Source organism: Pteronotus mesoamericanus, unplaced genomic scaffold (genome assembly GCF_021234165.1).
Source record: "Pteronotus mesoamericanus isolate MK-2021 breed Mesoamerican mustached bat unplaced genomic scaffold, CSHL_Meso_final contig_90, whole genome shotgun sequence".
In the NCBI taxonomy this organism is placed as follows: Eukaryota; Metazoa; Chordata; class Mammalia; order Chiroptera; family Mormoopidae; genus Pteronotus; species Pteronotus mesoamericanus.
In genome coordinates this window covers 806,706-829,465 of record NW_026555277.1, presented here as the reverse complement: position 1 = coordinate 829,465, position 22,760 = coordinate 806,706, and the positions used below count along the sequence as shown (strand labels likewise).

The following is a 22,760-nucleotide window of genomic DNA, read 5'->3' as shown; positions in this document are numbered from 1 at the left end:
TAACCTCCTCATAAAGGCTGGCTCTGATTTTAGATATTTTCATAGGAAGTTCTGATTTTATAATATAAGTCGGTGGTTTCAAAGTTTTTCAAAAATTATTTTTTAGAAACTAACTAGTGGAAAACCAGTTTCTTTATAGAAGAATGTCTGTTTAAGTGTGATGTTCTAAAAATTCAAAACTCACAGTTTGAAATTAGAAAATATATTGATACCAAAGATATGATATATTGACAACACAAAGTATGGCATTTCTAATAATGCAGTTACCAATACTTCCTGAACTAGGGCCAATTTCTGAAGTACTTCAGGGCAAACTTTCATACTTCTATATTAAGTATGAAAATAAGAATAAAATCACACATAAAACCTCACAAAAAAATGACTGGAATTATCTTGGTGTATTTCCTTCCTATATATTATTCCTCTTTTATTATTTTGCTGAGTTTCAAAATGTTACAGAATTCTGAATATTGTCATTTATCATATCTCATTTTGTCATAAAAATTTATCTCATTAATGCATTATATATGAGCCTATGCATTTATCGCAACTTAATAATTCACCTAGATAGATATTTGTTTCCATATTTTTGCCCTTAAAATATTGAGAAACAGCTATTTTTATGTAAATCTTTGCTTTTGAGAGATTTCTTTTGGATAAGAGATAGAATGAACTTTTAAAAACATATAGCCTAACTCCTCCAATGTCTCCTTTCAGAAATAAGGAAACCATGGAACAAAGAACTTAAATTACTTGCTCCAAGTCAATCAGGTAGTTAGCAGCAGAAGCAGGACTAGAACATCATGTTTTCTGACCTGAACAGAAATGAGGACCTTCTTCTCAGGAGACAAAATGAGAGAATCTTGAGTTAATTCAAAACTGAGCACATTTAAGTACACATATCCACCCTCCCCCTTCCATCCCTACACCCGCTCTCCACCAAATAGACACATTTAAACGGTACGAGGAAACTACTACCTCAATGATCCGGCTGTCAATCCTGTTATAGGGATGCCAAAGGCCACGGTCGTCACGCCACTGCCATATCGCACCATCTGTGTTCTGAGCATTTCCCTTCTTCAGCATGGTATCAACAGCAAAAATGCCTTCTTTTGGTAAGCATGGCATAAGTTCACTAGAAAAAAAGGTGCAATTATTTTAATAAGTAGCTTCCTGAGTAACTGTCAGGTCTCTAAAGTAAAATGCCCTCTTTCGAGTACGGTTATTATTATTGCTATTGGCTCCATCTTTACCAAATCAGAGATGTCAGTTCATACAGTTCTTGAGGGCTGCGTGGAACAAGATCAATCTGTTCCTGACAGCTTCCATTGGAGGCACCACAGAGGAGGAAGTGAAGTGTTTCTGCAATGTCTGTAAAACCAACAACAAGAAACAAAAGCCTGTGAAACTAGTTATTCTACCTACTTCATTTTCTTAAATTAAATTTATTGGGGTGACATTGGTTAATAAAATTATAAAGGTTTCAAATGTAAAATTCACAATGCACCATCAGTATATTGTATGGTGTGTTCACCACCCAGAGCCTAATCTCCTACCATTATCATTTACCTCCCCCCCTTTAACCTTTTTACCTAACCCCTGCCCCTTTTCCTCTTGTAATCATCATACTGTTGTTTGTGCCTATGACTTTGGGGTTTTTTTGCCTTAATTCCTTCACCTGTTTCACCAAGGGCCTCTCCCTCCATACAAATGTCAGTCTGTTCTATGTATCTACGTCTGTTTATATTTTCTTTATTCTGTTCATTAGATTGTGTCACCCACTTTCAAAGGCAGTCCGAGGGGAAAAAAATAATCACCATTATTTTCTTCTTCAGCAATATACTACTGAAATTACAGTAAAAAATCCAAGTAAGTTATAATAAACACTGAAGAAAAGCACTTGCAACAATTTATTTCCGAGGGCTTCAGTTTGGGTCCTAATTTTGTAGTTAGACACCTAATCACAAATCCAACCAGGGACTTCACAATTCTTTTATTACTTTCCTTGAGGAGCACAGTGCTTTGTACAACAAAGTGCACTCAGTGTGTATTTTAACCTTGGATTCAACTATACTGAAAATGTGTGGCCAATAAGATAACACAAAACAACTAAAAGCATCTGAATCTTGGACTTCTGGTCAAGATAGCAGCATAGGCAGACATGGCTCATCTCTTCGTACAACCACATCAAAATTACAGAACAATCATCACTCAGAACCTTTTGAAAACAAGTTAAATGGAAGTCTGAAAACTACAGAATTAAAGAAAACACATCCATCCAGAATGGTGGGAGGGGCACAAACACAGAACGGGTTGCCTCCATACCCGTATGTGACGGATAGAAATTTGGAAAGGGTATCTTGGGCGCAAGGTGTCCCAGACCCACACCAGGCCCCCCAGTCCAGGGTTCTAGTGCCAAGAAGATAAGTCCCCACAACTTTTGGCTGCAAAAATGAGTGGGGAGTCAGTGGAGGCAACCGCTGAGGCCCCAAGCCGTTCCTCTTAAAAGAACCCACACAGAGTCTCACCTACTCAGACTCACGCCCTCTGAGTTCCAGCACTGGGGTAGCAGCTTGAAAGGCACCAGCATACTGGGAAAAACTGAAGTGTCTGGGCATCAAGGCGAGCAGAGGCCACTGTCCCATTTCTAAACCCTCCCCCAACAGAGCCACAAAACACTGGACATTCCCAGAGACTCTACCCACCCAACTTATGCACCCACCCAAACTGCTTTTCCGTAAGAGTGGCTGGTCTTGGCTCATGCTGCACAACTTCCTAAATCCTCTCAAACAAGCAACAGCCGGCTTCAGCGAGTCTCAGGCCCAGCACTAGCAGCAACCAGCCTCGATTCACCGCTTGTCTTCATCTGGGAATCTCCAAGCCCAGCACGAGTAGCAGCCATCTCAGATTGCTTTATAGCTCAGGCAGAGCAGCCCCAGGCAGAACAATGGTAGGGGCTATCCTTGACCTGCACCACCTGGGAAACCCCAGGGCCAGTGCACCCAGTGGACAGCTACAGACCACTTCGGAGCACCACCACCCTACCCCTATATAGCTCATCTTCCCAGAAAGGCAAAGACTGGTGGTCAGTGGTCACAGCCAATCCTTCCAGCTGGCTGGCCTGGGTAAATCCCTCCCATTGATCTGACAACAGCAACTACAAGAGGAGGGTATACTCAGCCCACCTGAAGCGTGTACCTCAAGCACCCAGCTCAGATGATAGGGGAGGCTGTGCCACTGGGCCCTACGGGACACTTACTACATTAGGCCACTCTGCCAAGACAGGGAATCATAGCAGGTCTATCTAATACAAAGAAACAAACACAGGGAGGCTGCCAAAACGAGGAGATAAAGAAACATGGCCCAAATGAAAGAACAGATCAAAACGCCAGAAAGAGAGCTAAATGAAATGGAGATAAGCAATCTATCAGATGCAGAGCTCAAAACACCAGTTACAAGAATGCTCAAGGAACTTAGTGAGGACTTAAAGAGCATAAAAAAAATCCAGTCAGAAAAAAGGATACACTAATTGAAATAAAGAACAATTTACAGGGAAACAATAGCAGAGTGGATGAAGCCGAAAGTCAATGATCTGGAACATAAGGAAGCAAAAGACGACCCAATCAGAACAAGAAGAAGAAGAAAGAATCCCCAAAAAAGAGGATAGCATAAGCAACCTCTGTGACAATTTCAAGAGGTCCAACACTCGCATCATAGGGCTGCCAGAAGGAAAAGACAAAGAGCAAGAAATTGGAAATATGTTTGAAAAAATAATGAAAGAAAACTTCCCTAATTTGGTGAAAGAAATAGACACACAAATCCAGGAAGCACAGAAAGTCCCAAACAGGGACCGAAGTTGGACGCAAACAAGACTACACCAAGACACATCATCACTAAAGTTCCAGAGGTTAAAGATAAAGAGAAAATTTTAAAAGCAGCAAGAGAAAAGCAGTTCGTCATCTAAGGGAAGTTTCCATAAGACTGTCAGCTGATTTCTCAAAACAAACTGCAGCCTAGAAAGGGTTGGCAAGAAATATCCAAAGTCATGAAAAGCAGGACCCTACACTACAGCCAAGATTGCTCTACCCAGAAAACTATCATTTAGAATTGAAGGGCAGATGAAGAGCTTCCCAGACAAGAAAAAAATAAAGGAGTTCATCATCACCAAACCACTGTTATATGAAATGTTAAAGGGATTTACTTAAGAAAAAGATCAAAACTATAAACAATAAAATGGCAATAAATACATATCAATCAACAACTGAATCTAAAAAACAAACTAGGCAAAAAACAAGAACAGAAACAGAATCATGGATACAGAGGGTGTTTTGATAGTTGCAGATGGGACGGGGTTGTGGGGATATAGGTGAAGAAGTGAAGGGATTACGAAGTACAAAGAGGTAGTTACAGAATAACCATGGGGATGTAAAGTACAGCATAGGAAATGAGAGTAGCCAAACAACCTACAACATGACCCCTGCACACGAACAATGGTGTGGGAATTGCCTGAGGGTGTGGAGGGTGCTGGGTGGAGTGGGGCAAAAGGGGAAAAAAATCAGGACAGCTGTAATAGCATAATCAATTAAATATAATTTTTAAAAAAGCATCTGAGCCTTGCCCTGACTGGTGTGACTCAGTGGACTGGGCGTTGTCCTACGGATCAAAAGGACTTTGGTGTGATTCTCCATCAGGGCACAGGATTGGGATGTGGGCCCGGTCCCCAGCTGATGGTGTCCAGGAGGCAACCAATGAATGTTTCTCTCCCTCTCTCTCCCCCTCCCTTCCCCTCTCTCTAAAAATAAATAACATCTAAAAAAAAAAGTATCTGAATATTACCGTATTTTGTGATCAGAAAAAACAGACATTTTCTTGTATAACACTAACCATGCCATCTAAAGACAAAATCTTCAAAATATCATGTACCACAAGTTTCTCTTCCCAGAAGACATCAGTTCATGGAAGAATGTGCATGGACCAGTCTGATGTACTGACAGTGTGAGTAGAAGCCCTTAGTCTCCATAGGGATGAGTCACCCTAACAGCTACAACCTTAAGAGAGGGTTGGTAGCTCTCCTTTGGTTGTGGTGCATGTGTTTGTGTATATACTACACATTTGACAAAATATATATAAATATATCACTGAAATGTTTTGCCAGTTATCAAGGACATTATTCACCAGTGATTTGGGCAGAGAAGTATGGATAGTTAAATCTCTGCTTCATTGAGATTTCACAAATAGTAAACAAAATGTTTAAAACTTTCTTGAAAAAGTAGTTTTACCAACTTTCCAAAGAAATGTGAATACATGGCAATGGAACACAAGAATTCGTTAATTTTTTTTTTTTCCTTTTTAAGAGAAAGGGGCAGGTGGTGAGAGAGGGAGAGGTAGAGAAACATCAGTGTGAGACTGAAACATCTATCGGCTGTCTCCCTGCACACATCCCGAGGTGGGGCTAAACCCATAACCCCGGCATGTACTCTGGGAATTGTACACCTGACCTTTCGGCTTTTGAGATGACGCTCCAACAACTGAGCCACACTGGCCAGGGCCATTATATTTTTTAAGAGATCAGAGGATAACAACAAAAAGATAAGAGGTATTTTTTTCCACAGTATTATTGCTGTAAAAAGAAAATATGCTTAGTATTCACTGTGTTATGAGTGTGCCACAAACTTCCTGGAGTATATGCAAAAGAGATGAAATGCTTATCATATTAAAAGAAAAAAAAATCCAAAAAACTAGAATTTAGGGAAATGCTGTGCCATAAAGTAACAAGAGATAATCTGTACTCAAACTCCAGAAAATGTTGGGCTACATAAAACTCAAAGAGCTCCTAGGGATTTTAATAATAAGCAAAGTGCACTCTGACTACACACAAAAAGGAGTTATTTAAACCTTTCCCAAACTCATCTAGGCAGAGAGCACTGTTCATGGCACAAGAAAAACAAGAGTTCCTGGAATGACAAGTTTGGGGATGACTCAATGATTTAAGAGGAATCTTATCAATAAATCACCTCAGCAACATTTTTTTTTAAAATTCTGTGCCAATGCACTAATTCACAAGAAATGCAAATGAAAATAAAACTGAGTTCCCCTCAAGAAGGGAGTTTATAGTTCATACTAGTTAATTAATAATTTAATAATATAGTAATACATTTTGCTACTCAATGTTCTATCTGAGGCAGTGCAATCAAAGGCTATTTTATTAGCAAATATCATCCCTGGCTCCCAAGGTAACATCCTCAGAGATCAGAATTATGGATATTAAATTACACACAAACGTGGGTGCTTCATACAAAAGTGATCAATAATCTACTAGCAACAACCATAATCTATTTTTTTGAATTCTGTTGTCTTCAGACATTAACTTATAAAAGGTAAGGTTTAAAAAAGTAACAGTAAATTGCAATAGCAGTACAATAAAACTATTTCCTGCACACTGGGTAAGGTTGGAAAGGGCTTAGAAATACTGAAGTTGCAAAGATCCAAGACATTTATCTGTGTAAGTTCCAACGTTTTGAAGGAGAAAAGCATTCTGGAATCAGAGGAACCACTACAAAGTCTACCATTACATGATATTGCATAGAAAGCAATCATCTTGGGTCTTTAGCCCTAGAATCACAGCAAGGGTAAAATTTTAATATACTATATACTTTCTTTAAAAAGTGTATGTAGGAAGCATCATTATATTGTCCCAACACAAATTTATAACACATTAATATTTTTCTTCTTTATTATACAGTGCCTATGATATTAGCAATCTCAAATAGGTATTTTTTTAAAGCCACTTTTCTTGCTTAATGTGGAAAAATAAAATAGCACTTACTTTGCTTCATAAGTTGAACGGCTAAAGTTGGACAGTTGGAACACATCAGAGAAAACATGCGAACCACCATTATAAACATTCCAGAACTTAAAATTGGTGGAGTCACTACCAATAATTGTTGAACATTTGTAAGCAGATCTTTGGAGGCAACCTGCTGGAGTAAATTCTTCACAAACACAAGAAAAAAAAAAAAAAAGCTGTCATACTGTAATTCAGCAATTTAGCAACTTCATGAAAATACCACCAAGGACTGAATGCTCACCTCCTCATGTTGGAAGTTGTCCACTAGACGTGCAAAACAAAGGCAAGTGCTTTCTACTGACTTTTTGTCCTATTTTTTTTAATAAAGGAAAATAAAGTTTATTAATAGAAAACATTTTCACTGTCATACATCACTACCATAATCTTCTTTCTAACCCAAAACTCTTCAAGTCTGGCTGAAATAGATGTGAGCTTTGAAAATGCAATGAGCCTAAGCAAGGTACAATCAATACCATGATTTCAAAGCAAAGACAATCATACTGGTAGAACCTCTCTCCTTCATTAAGGCCCCAATAGATAAAAGCAAATATTCAGGAAAAAATATACAACTTTTTTACTTCTGTAACTTTGATTTATTATTTTTTACTCATTTGTGTTTTTATTTGTGGGAAGTTGAGGAAGAGAAGAAGGGTCAGCTCACTTGTGTGTCACATATGGATAAACCTTATTAAACTATGCCCCAATATACTGTAATTTTAGTACCTAAACAATTATAATAAAGAAAAACACCCTATCATCCTGAAAAGCATCCCCAGTAGAAATATTTAAAACATGCATACACTAAAAACTTAAAAATAGTTAAATGTGTATGAACCAGAGGTTTATTGACAATGTGAGAAACCAGGTATAGGTTTGCTATATTCACTATAAAAAATAGTCTGGAAATACTATTAAAATGGTTTCATTTTAAATAATCCATGTAAGAACAAAAAGAACAATTTAATGGCTTAAAAAGTGTTTTGATAGACCCTGTTTTTTCCCTAATAAATGTGCTTCCAATGTGAAAACTAGACTTGCTTATGTAAAAACGAGAATTATTCGAGTATTACAAAAGCCTTACACCTTCACTGTCACTAATTGTCTAGAAAAGTGGTACGACAGTGGCCAACTGACTGTCATGCCTACTTCCGAAATAAGACACCGAAGTCACAGCTAACTAGAGAACATATTTCTAGCTCCCATAAGGGGCTCCCACTAGTTAAAGGTTATCTCAGACTAATGAATTTTTAAAAATAAATAAATGTACTAGTGACACTCTTCGTGTCTTGATCACCTTAGAAGAAAAACACACCAGAGTGTCAATAATTATCTTTCTCATGTAAATCCCTTATTTAACATATTTTATGGACCTAACGGTTAGATTTTACGTATACTTTGTGAAGGTAATTTAAAAGCCAGATTTTTTTTACAGTCTCTTTAGCAATAGCACTTTAAAACATTAATTTATATTTAAAGAAAATTCAACTTCTCTATAACCTTGAGTTGAGGCTTAACTCATGATCTGTCCACCCACCGCAGCCTCTGTAAGCCTTGTTTCTCACACTACCTTCACGAGGGCCACTGACTGCCTCTCCTAAATAACCGCTCCTGCTCTTCTCCCCAGATAGCTGCAGTCTACATTTTCCATTTCATTTCTATTTGGACATGTTTCTCCTAACCTTAGCCTCCTGGCTTGTCTGTCTAACCCAACGCCTTTCCAAAAGGAAATTCTGATAACATCATAGAGTAAACACTCAATTTTTGCTAAAATAACAAATTTGTCCCTTTAAGTCAAAATAGTTGAAGATCTCAAACATATCAAATACTGTTCATTTGTGTGAATCCACCAAAATTTACAAAATACCTAATACAGTACACAAGACTGGGTAACACACAAAAAAATGATGGATCAGAACATTTCCTATTTATATACCCAGTTGAAGGACTTAAAATCCTAGTTAAAATTGACATTTTAAAAGTGTAATAAAAATGTTTATGACACATAAAATAGTTTCATATTTTACCTGGTGGGTTAGCCTTTGGGTAAGCAAGGGGAGGGAATCTGCCACAAAATGAAATTCATCTGGCGTGATACTCTGGCAGCAATTGGCTGCAATTGCTAGTGCATTTCTTTGGGCATTTATGCTGAAGAACTCTAGATACAGCAAGCAGTCTGCCAAACCACCCTATAATATAGAAAACTGTTAAAATAAAGAAATACCCTTTATCAGCAATTTAAAAAGCCTACTAGTAAAGTCTAGCACATCACTTTGGAAACACCATGTATACCCAACAGAGACTGAAATCTAGGAGCTGTGGATGTAAAATCCAACATGAAATGAAATACAGTGCTTCGGTAACAACACTTACCGCTTGTAGAATGGCTTTACTGTGTCTACGTGATAACATCTCCAAGGCGGTCAAGGCTTGCTCTGCCACATCAATACACTGAATTACTTGAAGCTGGTAACATAAAAGTAGGTAACCTAAGGTTATCATTCAAGTTCTTTTCTAGTCACTTATTTTCAAGTATTTCCTCTGATCTCCATCAATCTATATTGCCTCTAACATGAAACCAACCATAGGAAACCGGCTTAAGCTATAATGTACAGCCACTATAGCTTCCAACTACTTTGCTCTGTTTAAAGATACTGAAAAATGTCTTATACTGAGAATAAACTATATGTAATTATATAAATTTAATTCTTCATATTTAAAATAAACAGGTTGTTTTATATAACATGTTTAAAACCAGTTTAATTTTTTACATATTCCAAGGTTATCAGATATGATTTTTTTCATGTATTATAAAGGAAAAGACCCTTAAGATGGACCAAAAAACACAACCTACCACATACAAAAAAAATTCCCTTTCTCCACTGACTCACTGTATGACCTTGAGCAAGGCACTTTTGTCTATCTCAGCCTTCTCAGCTACAAAATGAGGGTATACACAACTACAACCTCAGAGATGTTTTCCAGAAATAATAAAATTAGTTTTAATCAAGTGCATTAAGGCCTTCTCTGAAAGATTTTAATGTAATTAAAACTACATAGAGGTATTAAAAATTATAAACCTGGGTTGATTTTATAAATGTTTTATAAACATCAGCTTTAAACTACTGCTCTGAAATATTTTTCTGGAAACTTGGCAAAAAAAAAAAACAAACAAACAAACAAAAAACTTTACTTAGATAATGAATGCTAAAAAGTATTTTTTAATGTGGCCTCACAATGTGATGTACTTCCTTAGAATTCAGAAGTCATGAGACCTCTAAGACCTCAGCTTGATTTCCCCCTACCCCGCTTTTGAACAAATTGGCCAAAAGTAGGATTACCTTTTCTAAAAAGACAGGAATTGCATCTACAACAACAGCAGATGATCGAGGAAGGGCTTCCATCATGTATGTTAAGGCTCGACAAGCATGGTTCATCTAGAAAACACAGAGGCATTTTTTCTTAAAAACAAACAAACTCAAAGTATCAATTTGGAGTGCTTTAAAAAATGTGGGACATACTTACAATATCAAAATTATGCTCCATCTGCAGTAATGTTATCTGTTAAAAGATTATAACAAAGTATTAGGAGCTATTTATAGTCTTAAAGAAAAGTCATAGAGGAAGTACTGCTTCCTCTACTTCAAATGAAATGGAAGAGTATTATTCAAAACTTATCATAGAAAAATCATTCTAGTTAAACACCTAATATGCATGCACAAGAAATGATTATGTGTAGGATGGCATTACTCACACACTATAGCTCCAAGTTGGGAGCTTCGCTGGTTAATCATCACATCACGATCCAGGTCAAAAACAAAGCATTCCTGCTGCTTACTACCCCTCCTTCTAATACCTCTAATCTACCACACCCTTCAGAGGCTCATTAACACATCACCAAGGACTTAATAGGTGTCACTAAATACTTAGTACATAAATGAACCAAGCAGCAATGAACTGACATTTCTTAAATAAACTACTGTCAGTACAGATTCAAGACCAAGGCTTAAATTCTTTTGAATAAGCTTCGCTAAAGTTGAGATAAGCAGATGTAAAACTTGGCAGTATGGGATTTAAACACAATACTGACCATGATCAGACACCAATTATGTACCAATTAAGACCTAAATTAATATATTTATTCTACAAATGCAAAAATTAGTTTAAATACCTTATTTTTATTTTAGTTTCTCTTGGGAAAAGACCTTAAGCAGATTTCGACCACGTTTTTCAAAGAAGGGAATGCAAAACTGCTAGGGGTATACCCTCCATTATCCTGAAGCAGCCAAGCTACCAAAAAAATTTCCTATCTAGGGAAGGAGATCATTCACTGTCTTCTAGTTCAATGGAAAGTCTTAAATGCACTCAATAAAGCTATGAAGTACCCTTTAATTAAATGCATAATTACAGTAAAAGACATCAGATATTCTAATACAACAATCATTTAGTAAGAGTGTCTTCTTGGCTCTGAATCATACTGGGTACAGAATGAATATATATATATATATGATATATATCAGATGCATATGCATGCATGCACACCAGAGGTCCTGATAACTGTTTTTGTTAAAACACACACACCTTCTATTTCAGGGTTAACAGTACTCTATTTCACAAATCACTTACAATTAATCAGTCACTTAAAACACCTACTCTAAATTGAAAGAGACTGTCCTGTTAACAGAAAAAAAATGACAAGTCCTCCAATTCTTAAGGTGGACTGAACCTTATACGACCATATTTGGGAAGGAGGATTGCTCTAAATGGACTGATTCCCTTTCACTAAAAATGACTAGTCACCAAAGTGTGTGATAATGGGCAGATATATACTCACAATATTCAGTTGTGATAAAAGATAAATCTGGACAACTCATTAACAACAGTTATTATTAACAGCATCAGCTGACTAGTTCCAAGTCTACACTAAGCATTTAAATCTAATCAATAACCAGCAAATTAAATAAATTTGACTGTCAACATTTTTGCCTAGAGTTAACAGCTTCTTTATTTAACAAAAATTTCATTTTAACAGTAGACAGCAGAAGGTAAACCTAGTTCTTTGTTGCTATTTATTTTTTAATGAACAACAACAAAACAAGAAAGTTTAATTTGGGTAGCAGTAGCCAGTATCAAAGAAATCTGTAATTTGAGCATGAACTAGCACAAGCCAAATGTGAAAAAGTACACAAGGCTAATACTGCTTTTGCAAAACACTTAGGAATCAACATGAAAGGCTTTATTAAAGTGTATCTAGTTCTCATTACCCAAAGATCTGAGTGGCAACAGGTAAAAATTGGTTTAATCTTTATCAACTCCTGCCAGAGCTCAGCCATCCACCAACTAAGAATGGGCAGGATAAAGACTACATCACCTCATATTTTACTGGTCTTCATTCAGCTCTCTCTTTAACACTCAACTTTCTCCATAATTTGATATGTGATCAAATGGAACAATCTGATATACCAATTATAATTTCATTCTTGTCAATGTTATCATATATGTAAAAAATTACGATTATTTTTAATTTCCAAGGTAAAATATGCTATGATGTGTTCATGATATTTATGTTGTTATTCTTTCTTAGTATTTTATTCAGACTTAACTTATAGCCAATTTCTTTACTCTTGGACTAAGAAAATTTACCAAGCTACTATTTAAAAAACATATGCACAAAAGCCTCTCTCTTCCTGTTGTTTCACATTAAAAAGCTTAAGCAATTAATTTTAGTAAACTCTAAATATCAACTCATACTTTTGTTGAAAAACAATTAAAAGATTTTTAAAATTATTTTTCTATTGTTGGTATTGCTTTTGGTTGGTTTTGGGTTTGTTTTTGCTTAAAAAAACCAAAAACTTTTTAAGCTGGAAGGATCCATGTGGGCTGTGGCTTGACGGCTCTGCCATGCACACAATTATCAGACATGAAACCTGTATGGCACACAAAAAAACCCACAAGTGAGCTGCTTATTACTGCCCCCATGTAACACAAAGGCTACATGAGAAAGCATGGGAGTTGGTGTAGTAAGTCAAGAGGCCAAGAATTTAAAACTTAAAACTAGTCATTTAAGTGTCAAAGAAGGAGTAACTACTGGTCAGGAAATGGTTTAGAAAATTCACTAATTCATCATTAGCAATCACACTATAAGCATGAAATAAAGGCACTAAGCTACACTCTACTGTCTCTTTGTTCTGCCATGTTTTAAAATTCATAATGACAATAATTATATTTTCATTTAAGTATACTGGCAGAGAGGACAAGGGAGGAAAAACAAGGGGAATCTTACCAAAGCTGGAACGACACTCTTGACAGGAAACCCTCCCAGTGTCTCCTCATTTCCCATGACCAATAACTGACACATTTCAATGACTGCCTGGAGTTGCTGGCTTTCGTCACTTGCTTGTAGTCCTTGCAAAAGCTGCTGGGCCTTAGAACCTACGCAAAGGGAAAAAATGATTATTTTTAAACATTTAATAAAATTATTACTAGATAAAAGATGTGACTCTATAGACCATATTTTGCCGCATATAAGGCACACTTTTTTGCCCAAATCTTTTGGGAAAACATAAGGATGCTCACTATACACAGGTAGTACTAATTCCCTATCAGTATGATTTTAATTCTTTTATTTATACTTATGTGTTAAAAGTGTAACTCTAGGAAGCAATAATGATTTCCATGTGCAAAATACCCTGGAATACAATAATCGGTTTTGTTTCTAAAAAGAAAGAGAAGAAAGAAAAAGATTTTTTTTCCCTGAAAGTTTGGGCCAAAAACATGGGTAAGCCCATTATACATAGCAAAACATGGTGATAGCTAGCTGCTTATCTTCTTTGCATTCCAACTAAAGTCCAGGTCTATTATCAGGGTTAAGACAAGCTACTGAAATTAATTCAAGACAAATTAATTGAATTTACTCTGCCTTAAAGTGATCTCTGGTTATTTATATATTTTTACCTTATTATTTATCTACCTAAATGAGACAAGTTGATTGATTTCTTAATGGTTAAAACAAAAAATATCCATGACTAATATAAATTGTTACTGTTAAAATACTGGCTTTTAAATATCTGTAACATATATAGAATATGTATTAAGTGTATATATACAGTAAGCAAAGGTTTCCTGCAATTATAAAAGCGTGCTAAACAATGATGCCCAGACTTCAAAGGAAATGTCATATACCTCTAAATACCTACATCAGAATAAATGGAATCCAAGTAACAGTTTAGGGAATGCAAGCAATAGTATTGTCATTAACTATACATTCCAGGTGGGTACCAAGACTAATCCAGGGAATCACTTTATATAAATGTGTAACCACTATGCTATATACCTGAAACTAATATAATATTGAATGTCAACTATAACTGAAAAATAAAAATTAAAGTAATAAAAAATAAATGTAAGGGTCTCAGGAACCACCTGGAAGTCTATGAACCACACCTTGAAACCATTATCACAAATAAGGGTTGGATGGCAAATATTTTCCATAAAGTCCCAAATCTGGCTTCCTGCTGGTTTCTGTACAACCTGTGACCTAAAAATGACTTTTGCATTTTTAGCTAAAAAAAATTAAAGAGCAATATTTTGTGACATGTAAAATTAAGTGAAATACAAATTTCACTGTCCATAAATAAAGCTGTATTGGAATACAGCTAGGGTGATGTTTGTATGTTGCTGGTGTCTCCTTTCATGCCACAGTGCCAGAGTTGAAGAGTTGCAACAGAGATGCTATGGTCTACAAAGGTCAAAATGTTTATCATCTGGCCCAGAAAATATAAGCAAAGATGGACAAAATGAGTAAGAATGTAAAGAATTTCAAAAGAATTACAATCTATAATAAAAATCAAATAGCTGTATAGAACTGAAAAACATAAAAATTAGAAAACTCACTGACTGGTTTTAAAAAACATTGAAGAAGACAGCAGAAAGAGAAATTAGTGAATTTAAAGGCTAGCCAAAGAAAGTTTTCAAACTGGGTAAAAGGAAAAAATCCTCATAAAAACAAAAATAAAATGGAGCCAGGGAGACATGTTGAATGAGTCCAAAGTTTGAACATGTATGATCTTGCTACTCCCAGAAGGAATGAAAAGAGAATATTTTAAGAGAAAGAGAAGAGAAATATTTGAAGAGGTAATGGCCAAAAATTTTGCAAAACTGATGAGGTGTCAATTCACAAATTCAAAGGTTCAATGAAACTCAACCAAATTAAAAATGAAAGAAACCGTCACACAATCCAACTATAGTCAAACTACTAAAAATTAATTATATTTTGAATAAGGAAATCTTAAAATCCAAAGGAAGAAGACACTACCTAGGAATGGGCAAAGACTTTTAAACAGGAACTAGAAAAACCAGAAACATTACAAGTGCATAGAAATTTTGAGCTGGGGAAAATAACTTTTACAAATTAAGGCAAATCAAGGATTTCTCAAACAACATCAGAGAGAAATAATCACTAGCAATCATTCACTACATGAAAAAAGTTCTTCAGCCTAAAGGGAAACAAACCCTAAAAAAAGGAAAAAAATGCAGGAAGGAATTAAGAGCACTGAAATGGCATATATATTGATAAACATAGAAGAATATGAATGTTCTAAAATAACAATTCTTATTGTGTTTATAACACATGTGTAAGTAAAACACATTAAAAACAACAGCATTAAGGACAGCAGGAGGTAAAAAGGGTTACATTGTTGTAAAGTTCTTGTACTGTTTGGGTATGATAAAATAGTATTATAAGATAGGCTATAATAAACCAAGCATATAGATTATATTTCTAGGGTATCCACTAACAGAAGTATACAAGGATATATAACTAAAAAGTTAGCAGAAGAAATGACACGACGTCATTGTTATGCATGAATGGTAGGAAGGCAAAAATGGTAAAACTCTGTAACAGGGAGATTTACAGCATCTGCCAAATGTTGTATGAATTTACCTTTTTAAACAGTAATGTCCCTTTTAGAAATCTATCCTCCAGATAACACGGGAAAAAATAGGAAGGCTATATTTCACTGCAGCACAACCAAGACTGGAAATAACCTGAATTATTTACCCAGTTCAACAGGAAACTGGTTAAATAAACTAGCACTATGGTGCTTTACAAAAGGAAAACAAATCTCTCTTTCTCTTGCAATCTACATATGCAGCAACTATGGAGAGTGAACACTAAAAAATATTTTTAAAAGCAAGGTAAAGTATATAAAGTTCAGCACTGTTATCTAAGAAAGGCAGTGTGTGTAAAGCAGATAACATGCATCTGTTTTTGTTTTCTCAAGTAAATAACAGAAGAATAAGCCATAAAATTAACAAAGGTTATTTGTGTGCGAGGAAGAAACAGGGTAAAGGGATATCAAGGGAAGACGTGACCATGTTCTTCTCATTAGGGACTGGAACTTTTGGCATGGGAGAAGACATAAGATATAAAAGGTAATTAAAACCCTGCAGTCCTGAATTTGAACTGGCAGTATTAGTATGAACTCATGATATTTATTGAAAAGATAAAATACAATTATTTCCTGTATTTGTCCATTAAAAGTGTCTAATAACAACGATCAAACCAGTAGTAATGAATATGCCTACAGCCCAGACTGTGGGCTTAACACAATTTCATTACTTTTTTAAAAATGAGGGGTCTCTGAGGAAATGTCTGATTTCAGGTATGGGTAGCTGGAGGCGGTGGTGGAAGAAGGAGCTGAACTTGTCATATCAGAAAGCAAAAAATTACTGAGATCTTGTCAAAAAGATTCAGAAGCCAACCTCAAAAGAGATCCCATCATCATCCAATGATGGAACAATTCAACCATCAATGAACATCACTTAAAAATGTCTAAAACATGACTCAACACATTTGACAGTGACACCTAAAGTAATAACAATAGTACGTTAAAGAATACAAAACCAACTATTTTGAAAACTGGTAAATAAAGGGGAGAAAATGATTTTGCCCATAAAAGTTTTCTGGGAGAGATATTCTTTATATATTTCTACTAAATTACTTCTAGTCAAGTGAAGACTAACCATTAGATGTGCAGTACTATCATTTTGTAATCCCTGCTATCTAAGAGGCAGTAAGTTTCATTTCAATGTTTTATGAGACAGACTTTATGTGTTTCCTAATATTAGAATATACCACGACTTTTGCAGTCTTTCCCCATTAGGGAAAGGAAATAGAATCAAAATCAAATCTGAAAAAGCCTAAATATTTTTATTTCCTTATTTTTACAGTTACAAATCCAAATATATACATATGAAGTGATGATACCTATGACTGGCTTAAAAATAGTGTTAGGAGTGGAAAGAGAAGTTGAGGATATAAATGAAAAAATGGGATAAAGATCATGTCATCCTCCTTTTCTGAACCCTTCAATGGTTACTGATTACCCTTAGGTTAAATAAACCCCACATTTGCTGCAGGCCTGCCAAGACCCTACATGAACGTGGGGAGAGCCTAAACCTCTTAGCTTTCCTCTTCTATCCCTCTCCCTTCACTCCCCCACAGGCCTCTCTTTGCTGTCGATTTCTCAGACATGCCAAGCTCAGTCCCACCTCCCATGTGCACATCCTCTTTCCCTCAGACCTGTGCAGAGCTGGATTCCTCACTTCATTTAGGTCTTCACAAAACCATGACGCCTCAGAGGTTGCTTTCATGAGCCTACCTACATTTCCCCACCAATAACCTACATTCTTACCCAGTGCTTTGTTTTCCTTCACTGGGCTGATACTACCTGAAAATTTACTATATAACTGCCTTGTTTCTTGCCAGGTCACCCTTTAGCACATGAATGCTCCAGGTGAAAAACAACTCTGCTTATTATCTTATTCATGACTCAGTACAAGCCCAGTACCTAATCATGACACTACATAAAAAACCACATTCAAGCGTTCATGAGACCCTTGTAACAGGGTACGTGATCTGAGAGCTGAGTATCAGGGCAGCAAAACAAACAGAAGTACCAGCTGCTTCTTAAATTTCCTGTCAAACACTAAAGCCAAGATACTGAAAAACCCTCAAATGTAAGTACAAATATGTGAGTACATATACATATGAACACACTAAAAAAATCTGTAATATCTGATAGAAAATTATATAAGCACATATTAGTAAGGTCAGAATTAATAGGCTTCAGTTACACTTCAGAAACTCTGAAATTTAGCAAGGCTAGAATCTTAATTTGGCCTATTGATCTTTGGAAGCATTATCAATGGAGTTATTAAAACATGCTTAATTGTAAATTTTGCTTAAGGAAACTAAAGATAATATTCTATACCAGAAAGAGTTTAAGTGGATTTGTAATTATGCAAAAGTTATTCTTAGTTACAAATTAAGACTTTAAAAAGTCATTGTTGTCACACCATATATGACAGGATCTCTGGATTATAATGCAGGAATTTGATTAAATGAGTTTAGTAACTAGGTCTGGTAATTCTGCTGAGAAATCTTTCCTCCCAGGTACATATTACAACTGCCTTATGGGTTAAATTTCATTATAACATTAAAAACTCAAGATTCAAATATATGCAAATCATGCCATCAGATGCTATAATAATCAACGCAATCATCTGAGGTTCTTTTTTAATTAAATTCATTGTAGGGACATTGGTTTATCAGGTCATACAGGTTTCAGGCGTGCATTTCTTTGATACATGGTCAGCGTATTGCAGTGTGTGCCCGCCGCCCAACGTCAGATCATTCCATTGAACAGGAGATTCTTTACTCTTCTATAACTCATATAAAACAAGAATCAATCCTGCTATAATCTTCAGTTTTCTAATGATTCCAATTCAAACAGAATCTTAGAATTGCTGTATTTAATGCAAGAATGTGCAAAAGCTGTATTTTTAAAAACAGGTTAAACTTCATAAAATTTCTCTACATGAAAATTTCTTACATCAAGAGGTAAACAATAAAAACAGCTCTCAACTAATTATTAAGGATTTGGGGTCAGGAGAACAAACTTAATATATTTACTTACTAGCTCCACTTCCAATTGTTCTGTGGAAAAGTTGTGACATCCGAGGACCAAGAGGGCCAAACAGGTGAGGAGGAAGACCCCTGGCCTCTAACAGAGCTAAAGAGAGAAGGGCAGGGAGCAGATGAGTTGTTAACAAAATGGATCTTATCTAAAAATTTCAAGCAACTGACTCATCATCTCATATAACTGATTTAGACAATGTTCCTTTCCATTCTGAACTTTAAGAGATGCTACATTAAACTTTCAAGTCTACTCTCATGTTAATTATATTAATATAAGCTACAGCCACCCATGTGCCAGCTCCAAGGCATCTTAAGGTTTTAATGGAGGTACTGAATATCAGTGTACCAGCAGGAACTATGGTCCAAGAAACACTCAAAGTATTTATTTTGAAGAAATTATACACTAAACACCCTTGCACTGTTTATCCCTTGATATTTTCCAATCAGCTATTGGTCCTGAGAGCCTCTAAATACACGAAAAATTGTTATCAGTTCCAAAAAGTGAGAAACCTGTGTTATAAGAGTTCTGGTCAAAGAGATTGTTGTTAGCTCCTTCAGGAACTCAAAAGCAATCTGAAACTAATTTATAAATGTTTCTTGTAAGCCTCACAGTGGAAATCAACCATCTAAAAATAATAATATATACTCATCCATGTGTAAAGAGCATATATATAAAGCTGCTTTTAAAAAAGTTCTTAGAACATTAATGCCTGATGTTTATGTACACACTTTACATTAGGATATCAAGAATACCAAAGAACATGCCAAAAAGTACTCTACAAGATGCACTGTTATTAGGTACCTTAATTTATTACCAACTACACATGCAAACATAACAAAGAAAATTTTAAACAGTCAAAATAAGTATGTAAGATTTTTTTCTCCAGTTAAACAGTAAAAATGAGGAGCCAGATGATCATTTTTCAATTCCAAATCATCAAGTCACCACTAAATAAGAAGCTTTATTGGAGGTATAAGCATTGCTTGATTATGTTCAAATAACTTATCTGAATTAATTTCAACAAAGAAGAATAGTAACAGGCAGCCCACAGTAATGGTTTTTTTATAAGCTCAAAACTATCTTTACCTTGTAATCGTCCCATCTCAGAATCATCTGATTCACTCTCCCCAGAGGTAGTCATGCCCACAGCCCCTGCAACAGAACTAGAGGCTTCAAGGAAAAAGGGGGGGGAAAAAGAAGGCAAGGGTTAAGAGAGGAACATCTGAACTCATTAGGGCTGATCTTTAAAGAGAAAAATGAGTTTTATAGACGACACTGAATAAAGACAATTAGATGTCTGCCCACTGTATACCAAGCTGTTCTTCTCGACTTCATCCTCTAGCTTTTATGAAAAGACGGTTCAAACTTAGTGTTATACAAGCATAAAAATACAACCTTTGCATTGCATGCATACATACATGGCTTAAATAAATGTTTCATGCCCTTTTTGTTCCTAAAATTAAGTTTTGTCCTGAACTCCTCTACCAAAATCCATGAAGATAACAATGCTAACACTACTGATATTTAACAGATGAGCAATCAATCACAAACATAACAGAAAGCAATAGTGACATACGGGGGAAATGTTCCCTGTAAATGTGTTCCTTCTTCAGTCTGCTTCATCTCTACACTGCAGTATTGATAATATCATTTATGTTTTTTTTTAATTTCAAGAGTTTGCAAAAACTATACTTTTATTTCAAGGACAAAGTATTGAAGATGCACACATTACAACTAAACAATGATTGCAAAACACTGTTGTACAAAAGAAAGGGCAACTAAGATGTCAAAACATGTGTAGAATGAAGAGTTCAGATTCAGAAGGATTCTATTATATCCCAAATGCTAACCTGACCAATAATTGGTCTAAACAAACACAGGTTTGATTCTTTCACAAAACTGACCAGGACACTCCTATAAAATTGGCAGGTTTGCTATTCCTCCTTTCACTGTCTGTTTAGTCTTAACTTAAAACATGTGTTTATACAGACTATTAATTTATGTATGACCACACCATCCGCAATATCTTAAGCCCTGTAAAATTGCCAAATAATGACAGAATGCAAGCCAAGAAGTTTTGTCATTATTATTGTAATATTGTTTAAAGAAGCACAAAAGTAGCATGGATTTAAAGAGCTTTTCTGAAGAAAGAAATGCTAATACACCAGCCGTCAACTGTGTATTTTCTTAATGCTTTTCTTCAGACCTCATTACGTATTTTCTATCATTTCACTAGAAATTTTTAAATCATGGAAAAATGTATGGTTTAGAACAGGAGTCAGCAAACTGGCCCACATGCTAAATCCAGTCCAGCACATCAATTTTGTAATTTTATTAGAATACAGCCAAACTCATTTATTTACATATTGTGTGTGGCTGCTTTCAGGTTACACCTGCACAGCTGAATAGAATAGTTCTAATAGAGCCTGTATGAAGCTTAAAACATCAACTATTTACAGAAGATGTTAGCAACTCCATGGTTTATAGTTACAGACTAACCAGAAACGTTTATATATTAAAGGGTCTCAGAGCTTAGCAAAGTCTATACTCTGGTGAAGAAAAAAGATAACCAACAACTTTACTGCTACTTAAAGGTGGTATTAAATGCTTACTCTATTATATGCAGGCTGTGTCTATGTGTTTCCTCACAACCACACAAAGAGGCATCATAAGCTTTATCATGCACATGAGAAAACTGAGGCTTTGGGACTTTGTGGCACTTGCTGAAGGTCAGACAACTAATAAAGATCAGAGATTTGAACCTAGGCAGTCTAATTTCCTAGGCTGTACTCTTAAGAACTGAACTCTGTCATACTTAGCTGGTGTGTGGCTCAGTGCATTGGCCAGCCTGCAAACCAGTTCAATTCCCAGATCGGGCACATGCCTGGGTTGCAGGCTGGGTCCCCAGCTGGGAGCATGCAAGAGGCAGCCACTCTGTTTCTCTCCCTTCCTTCCATTCTCTCTGAAAATAAATTTTTGTCTTAAAAAAAAAAAAAAAAAAAAAAAAAAAACCTAATTCTATTAACTCCTTAAATAAATTCTTCGGTACTACTTTTTAATTCAAATACAACTTCTTTTTCACATGATGCAGAAACCTTGTTAACAAATACTGCTATTAGGGCCCCAATTACAAGTGAATATAATGTGGCTCTTAAGGCTCTTAAGCTTGCTTTAAAACTCTTCCCATCATAGAAAATTTTAATGAACAAGATGGTGGGTTTTCACATACTCTGGAACCACACATTTTTTAAGAAAAAAACATAAATTCACTTGTAAGGTAATGCTGTCTTCTAACTTTATCAGAGTGTCTAGTGGTTTATAAAACATTCTACAGATCTACAACATAAGAGTTTAAAGGTTTGTCTTTGAAGTTACCTCTTAAACATATTATCTTAATAACTTACATAATAATAAATATCTCAAATTGCACTGCTGCAAAGACTAAAACAGCAGGGGCCCAATCTTAAAGGGAGCCACAGAACACTACAAGGAGGGACAGGGGTGTTCTGATTTTTAATGGTGGTGGAATACCCGTTGTGAAAGAAATCAGTTACTAGACCCAGAGAAAAAGATTCTTTGCCAGCCCTTTGATGGCAAGTACTAAGTATCTGTTTACTGTAGCTCTCTGTACTAAAGCTTTTACAAATCTAGATAAATCCAACTAGCTCTAGCCTATGGGTTGCTGTTTGTAAAGTCATGCAGGTAAGAAAATGTAATCAATCAATAAGAGTTAATGACAGAGTTCTTTAGTCAGGTCATCAGATCTCCTTGGGCGACATGCACAAGATCTGTCCCCAGACACAAATGAAAAGATAAGACTACCACCAGAGAAACTCCAATGCCACATTTTAAGAGGTGTCAATCTACTTTTGTTTAAATTGGTCTCTCTCCCATCTAGTCTTCGCATATCTTCAGAATACCATGTAAGACAGTTT

General features: G+C 35.7%; 1 protein-coding gene across 17 annotated transcripts in view; it reads right to left on the bottom strand.

Annotated features, from left to right (window-relative positions):
* Positions 1–22,760, bottom strand: part of TRIP12 (thyroid hormone receptor interactor 12) — a 147,342-nt gene that overhangs the window by 42,065 nt on the left and 82,517 nt on the right. For 9 of the 17 annotated variants that reach the window (XM_054585560.1, XM_054585558.1, XM_054585564.1 and 6 more), the window contains 11 exons: positions 19,912–19,995; positions 18,823–18,918; positions 13,128–13,276; positions 10,370–10,405; positions 10,186–10,281; positions 9,218–9,310; positions 8,872–9,033; positions 7,089–7,157; positions 6,827–6,992; positions 1,254–1,371; positions 976–1,135 (listed from right to left, as the gene is read on the bottom strand). In XM_054585560.1, coding sequence (XP_054441535.1) covers positions 976–1,135; positions 1,254–1,371; positions 6,827–6,992; positions 7,089–7,157; positions 8,872–9,033; positions 9,218–9,310; positions 10,186–10,281; positions 10,370–10,405; positions 13,128–13,276; positions 18,823–18,918; positions 19,912–19,995 — 1,229 coding nt within the window. The remainder of the gene's footprint in view (positions 1–975; positions 1,136–1,253; positions 1,372–6,826; positions 6,993–7,088; positions 7,158–8,871; positions 9,034–9,217; positions 9,311–10,185; positions 10,282–10,369; positions 10,406–13,127; positions 13,277–18,822; positions 18,919–19,911; positions 19,996–22,760) is intronic. The other 8 variants (XM_054585563.1, XM_054585565.1, XM_054585567.1 and 5 more) reach the window with 1 other exon arrangement.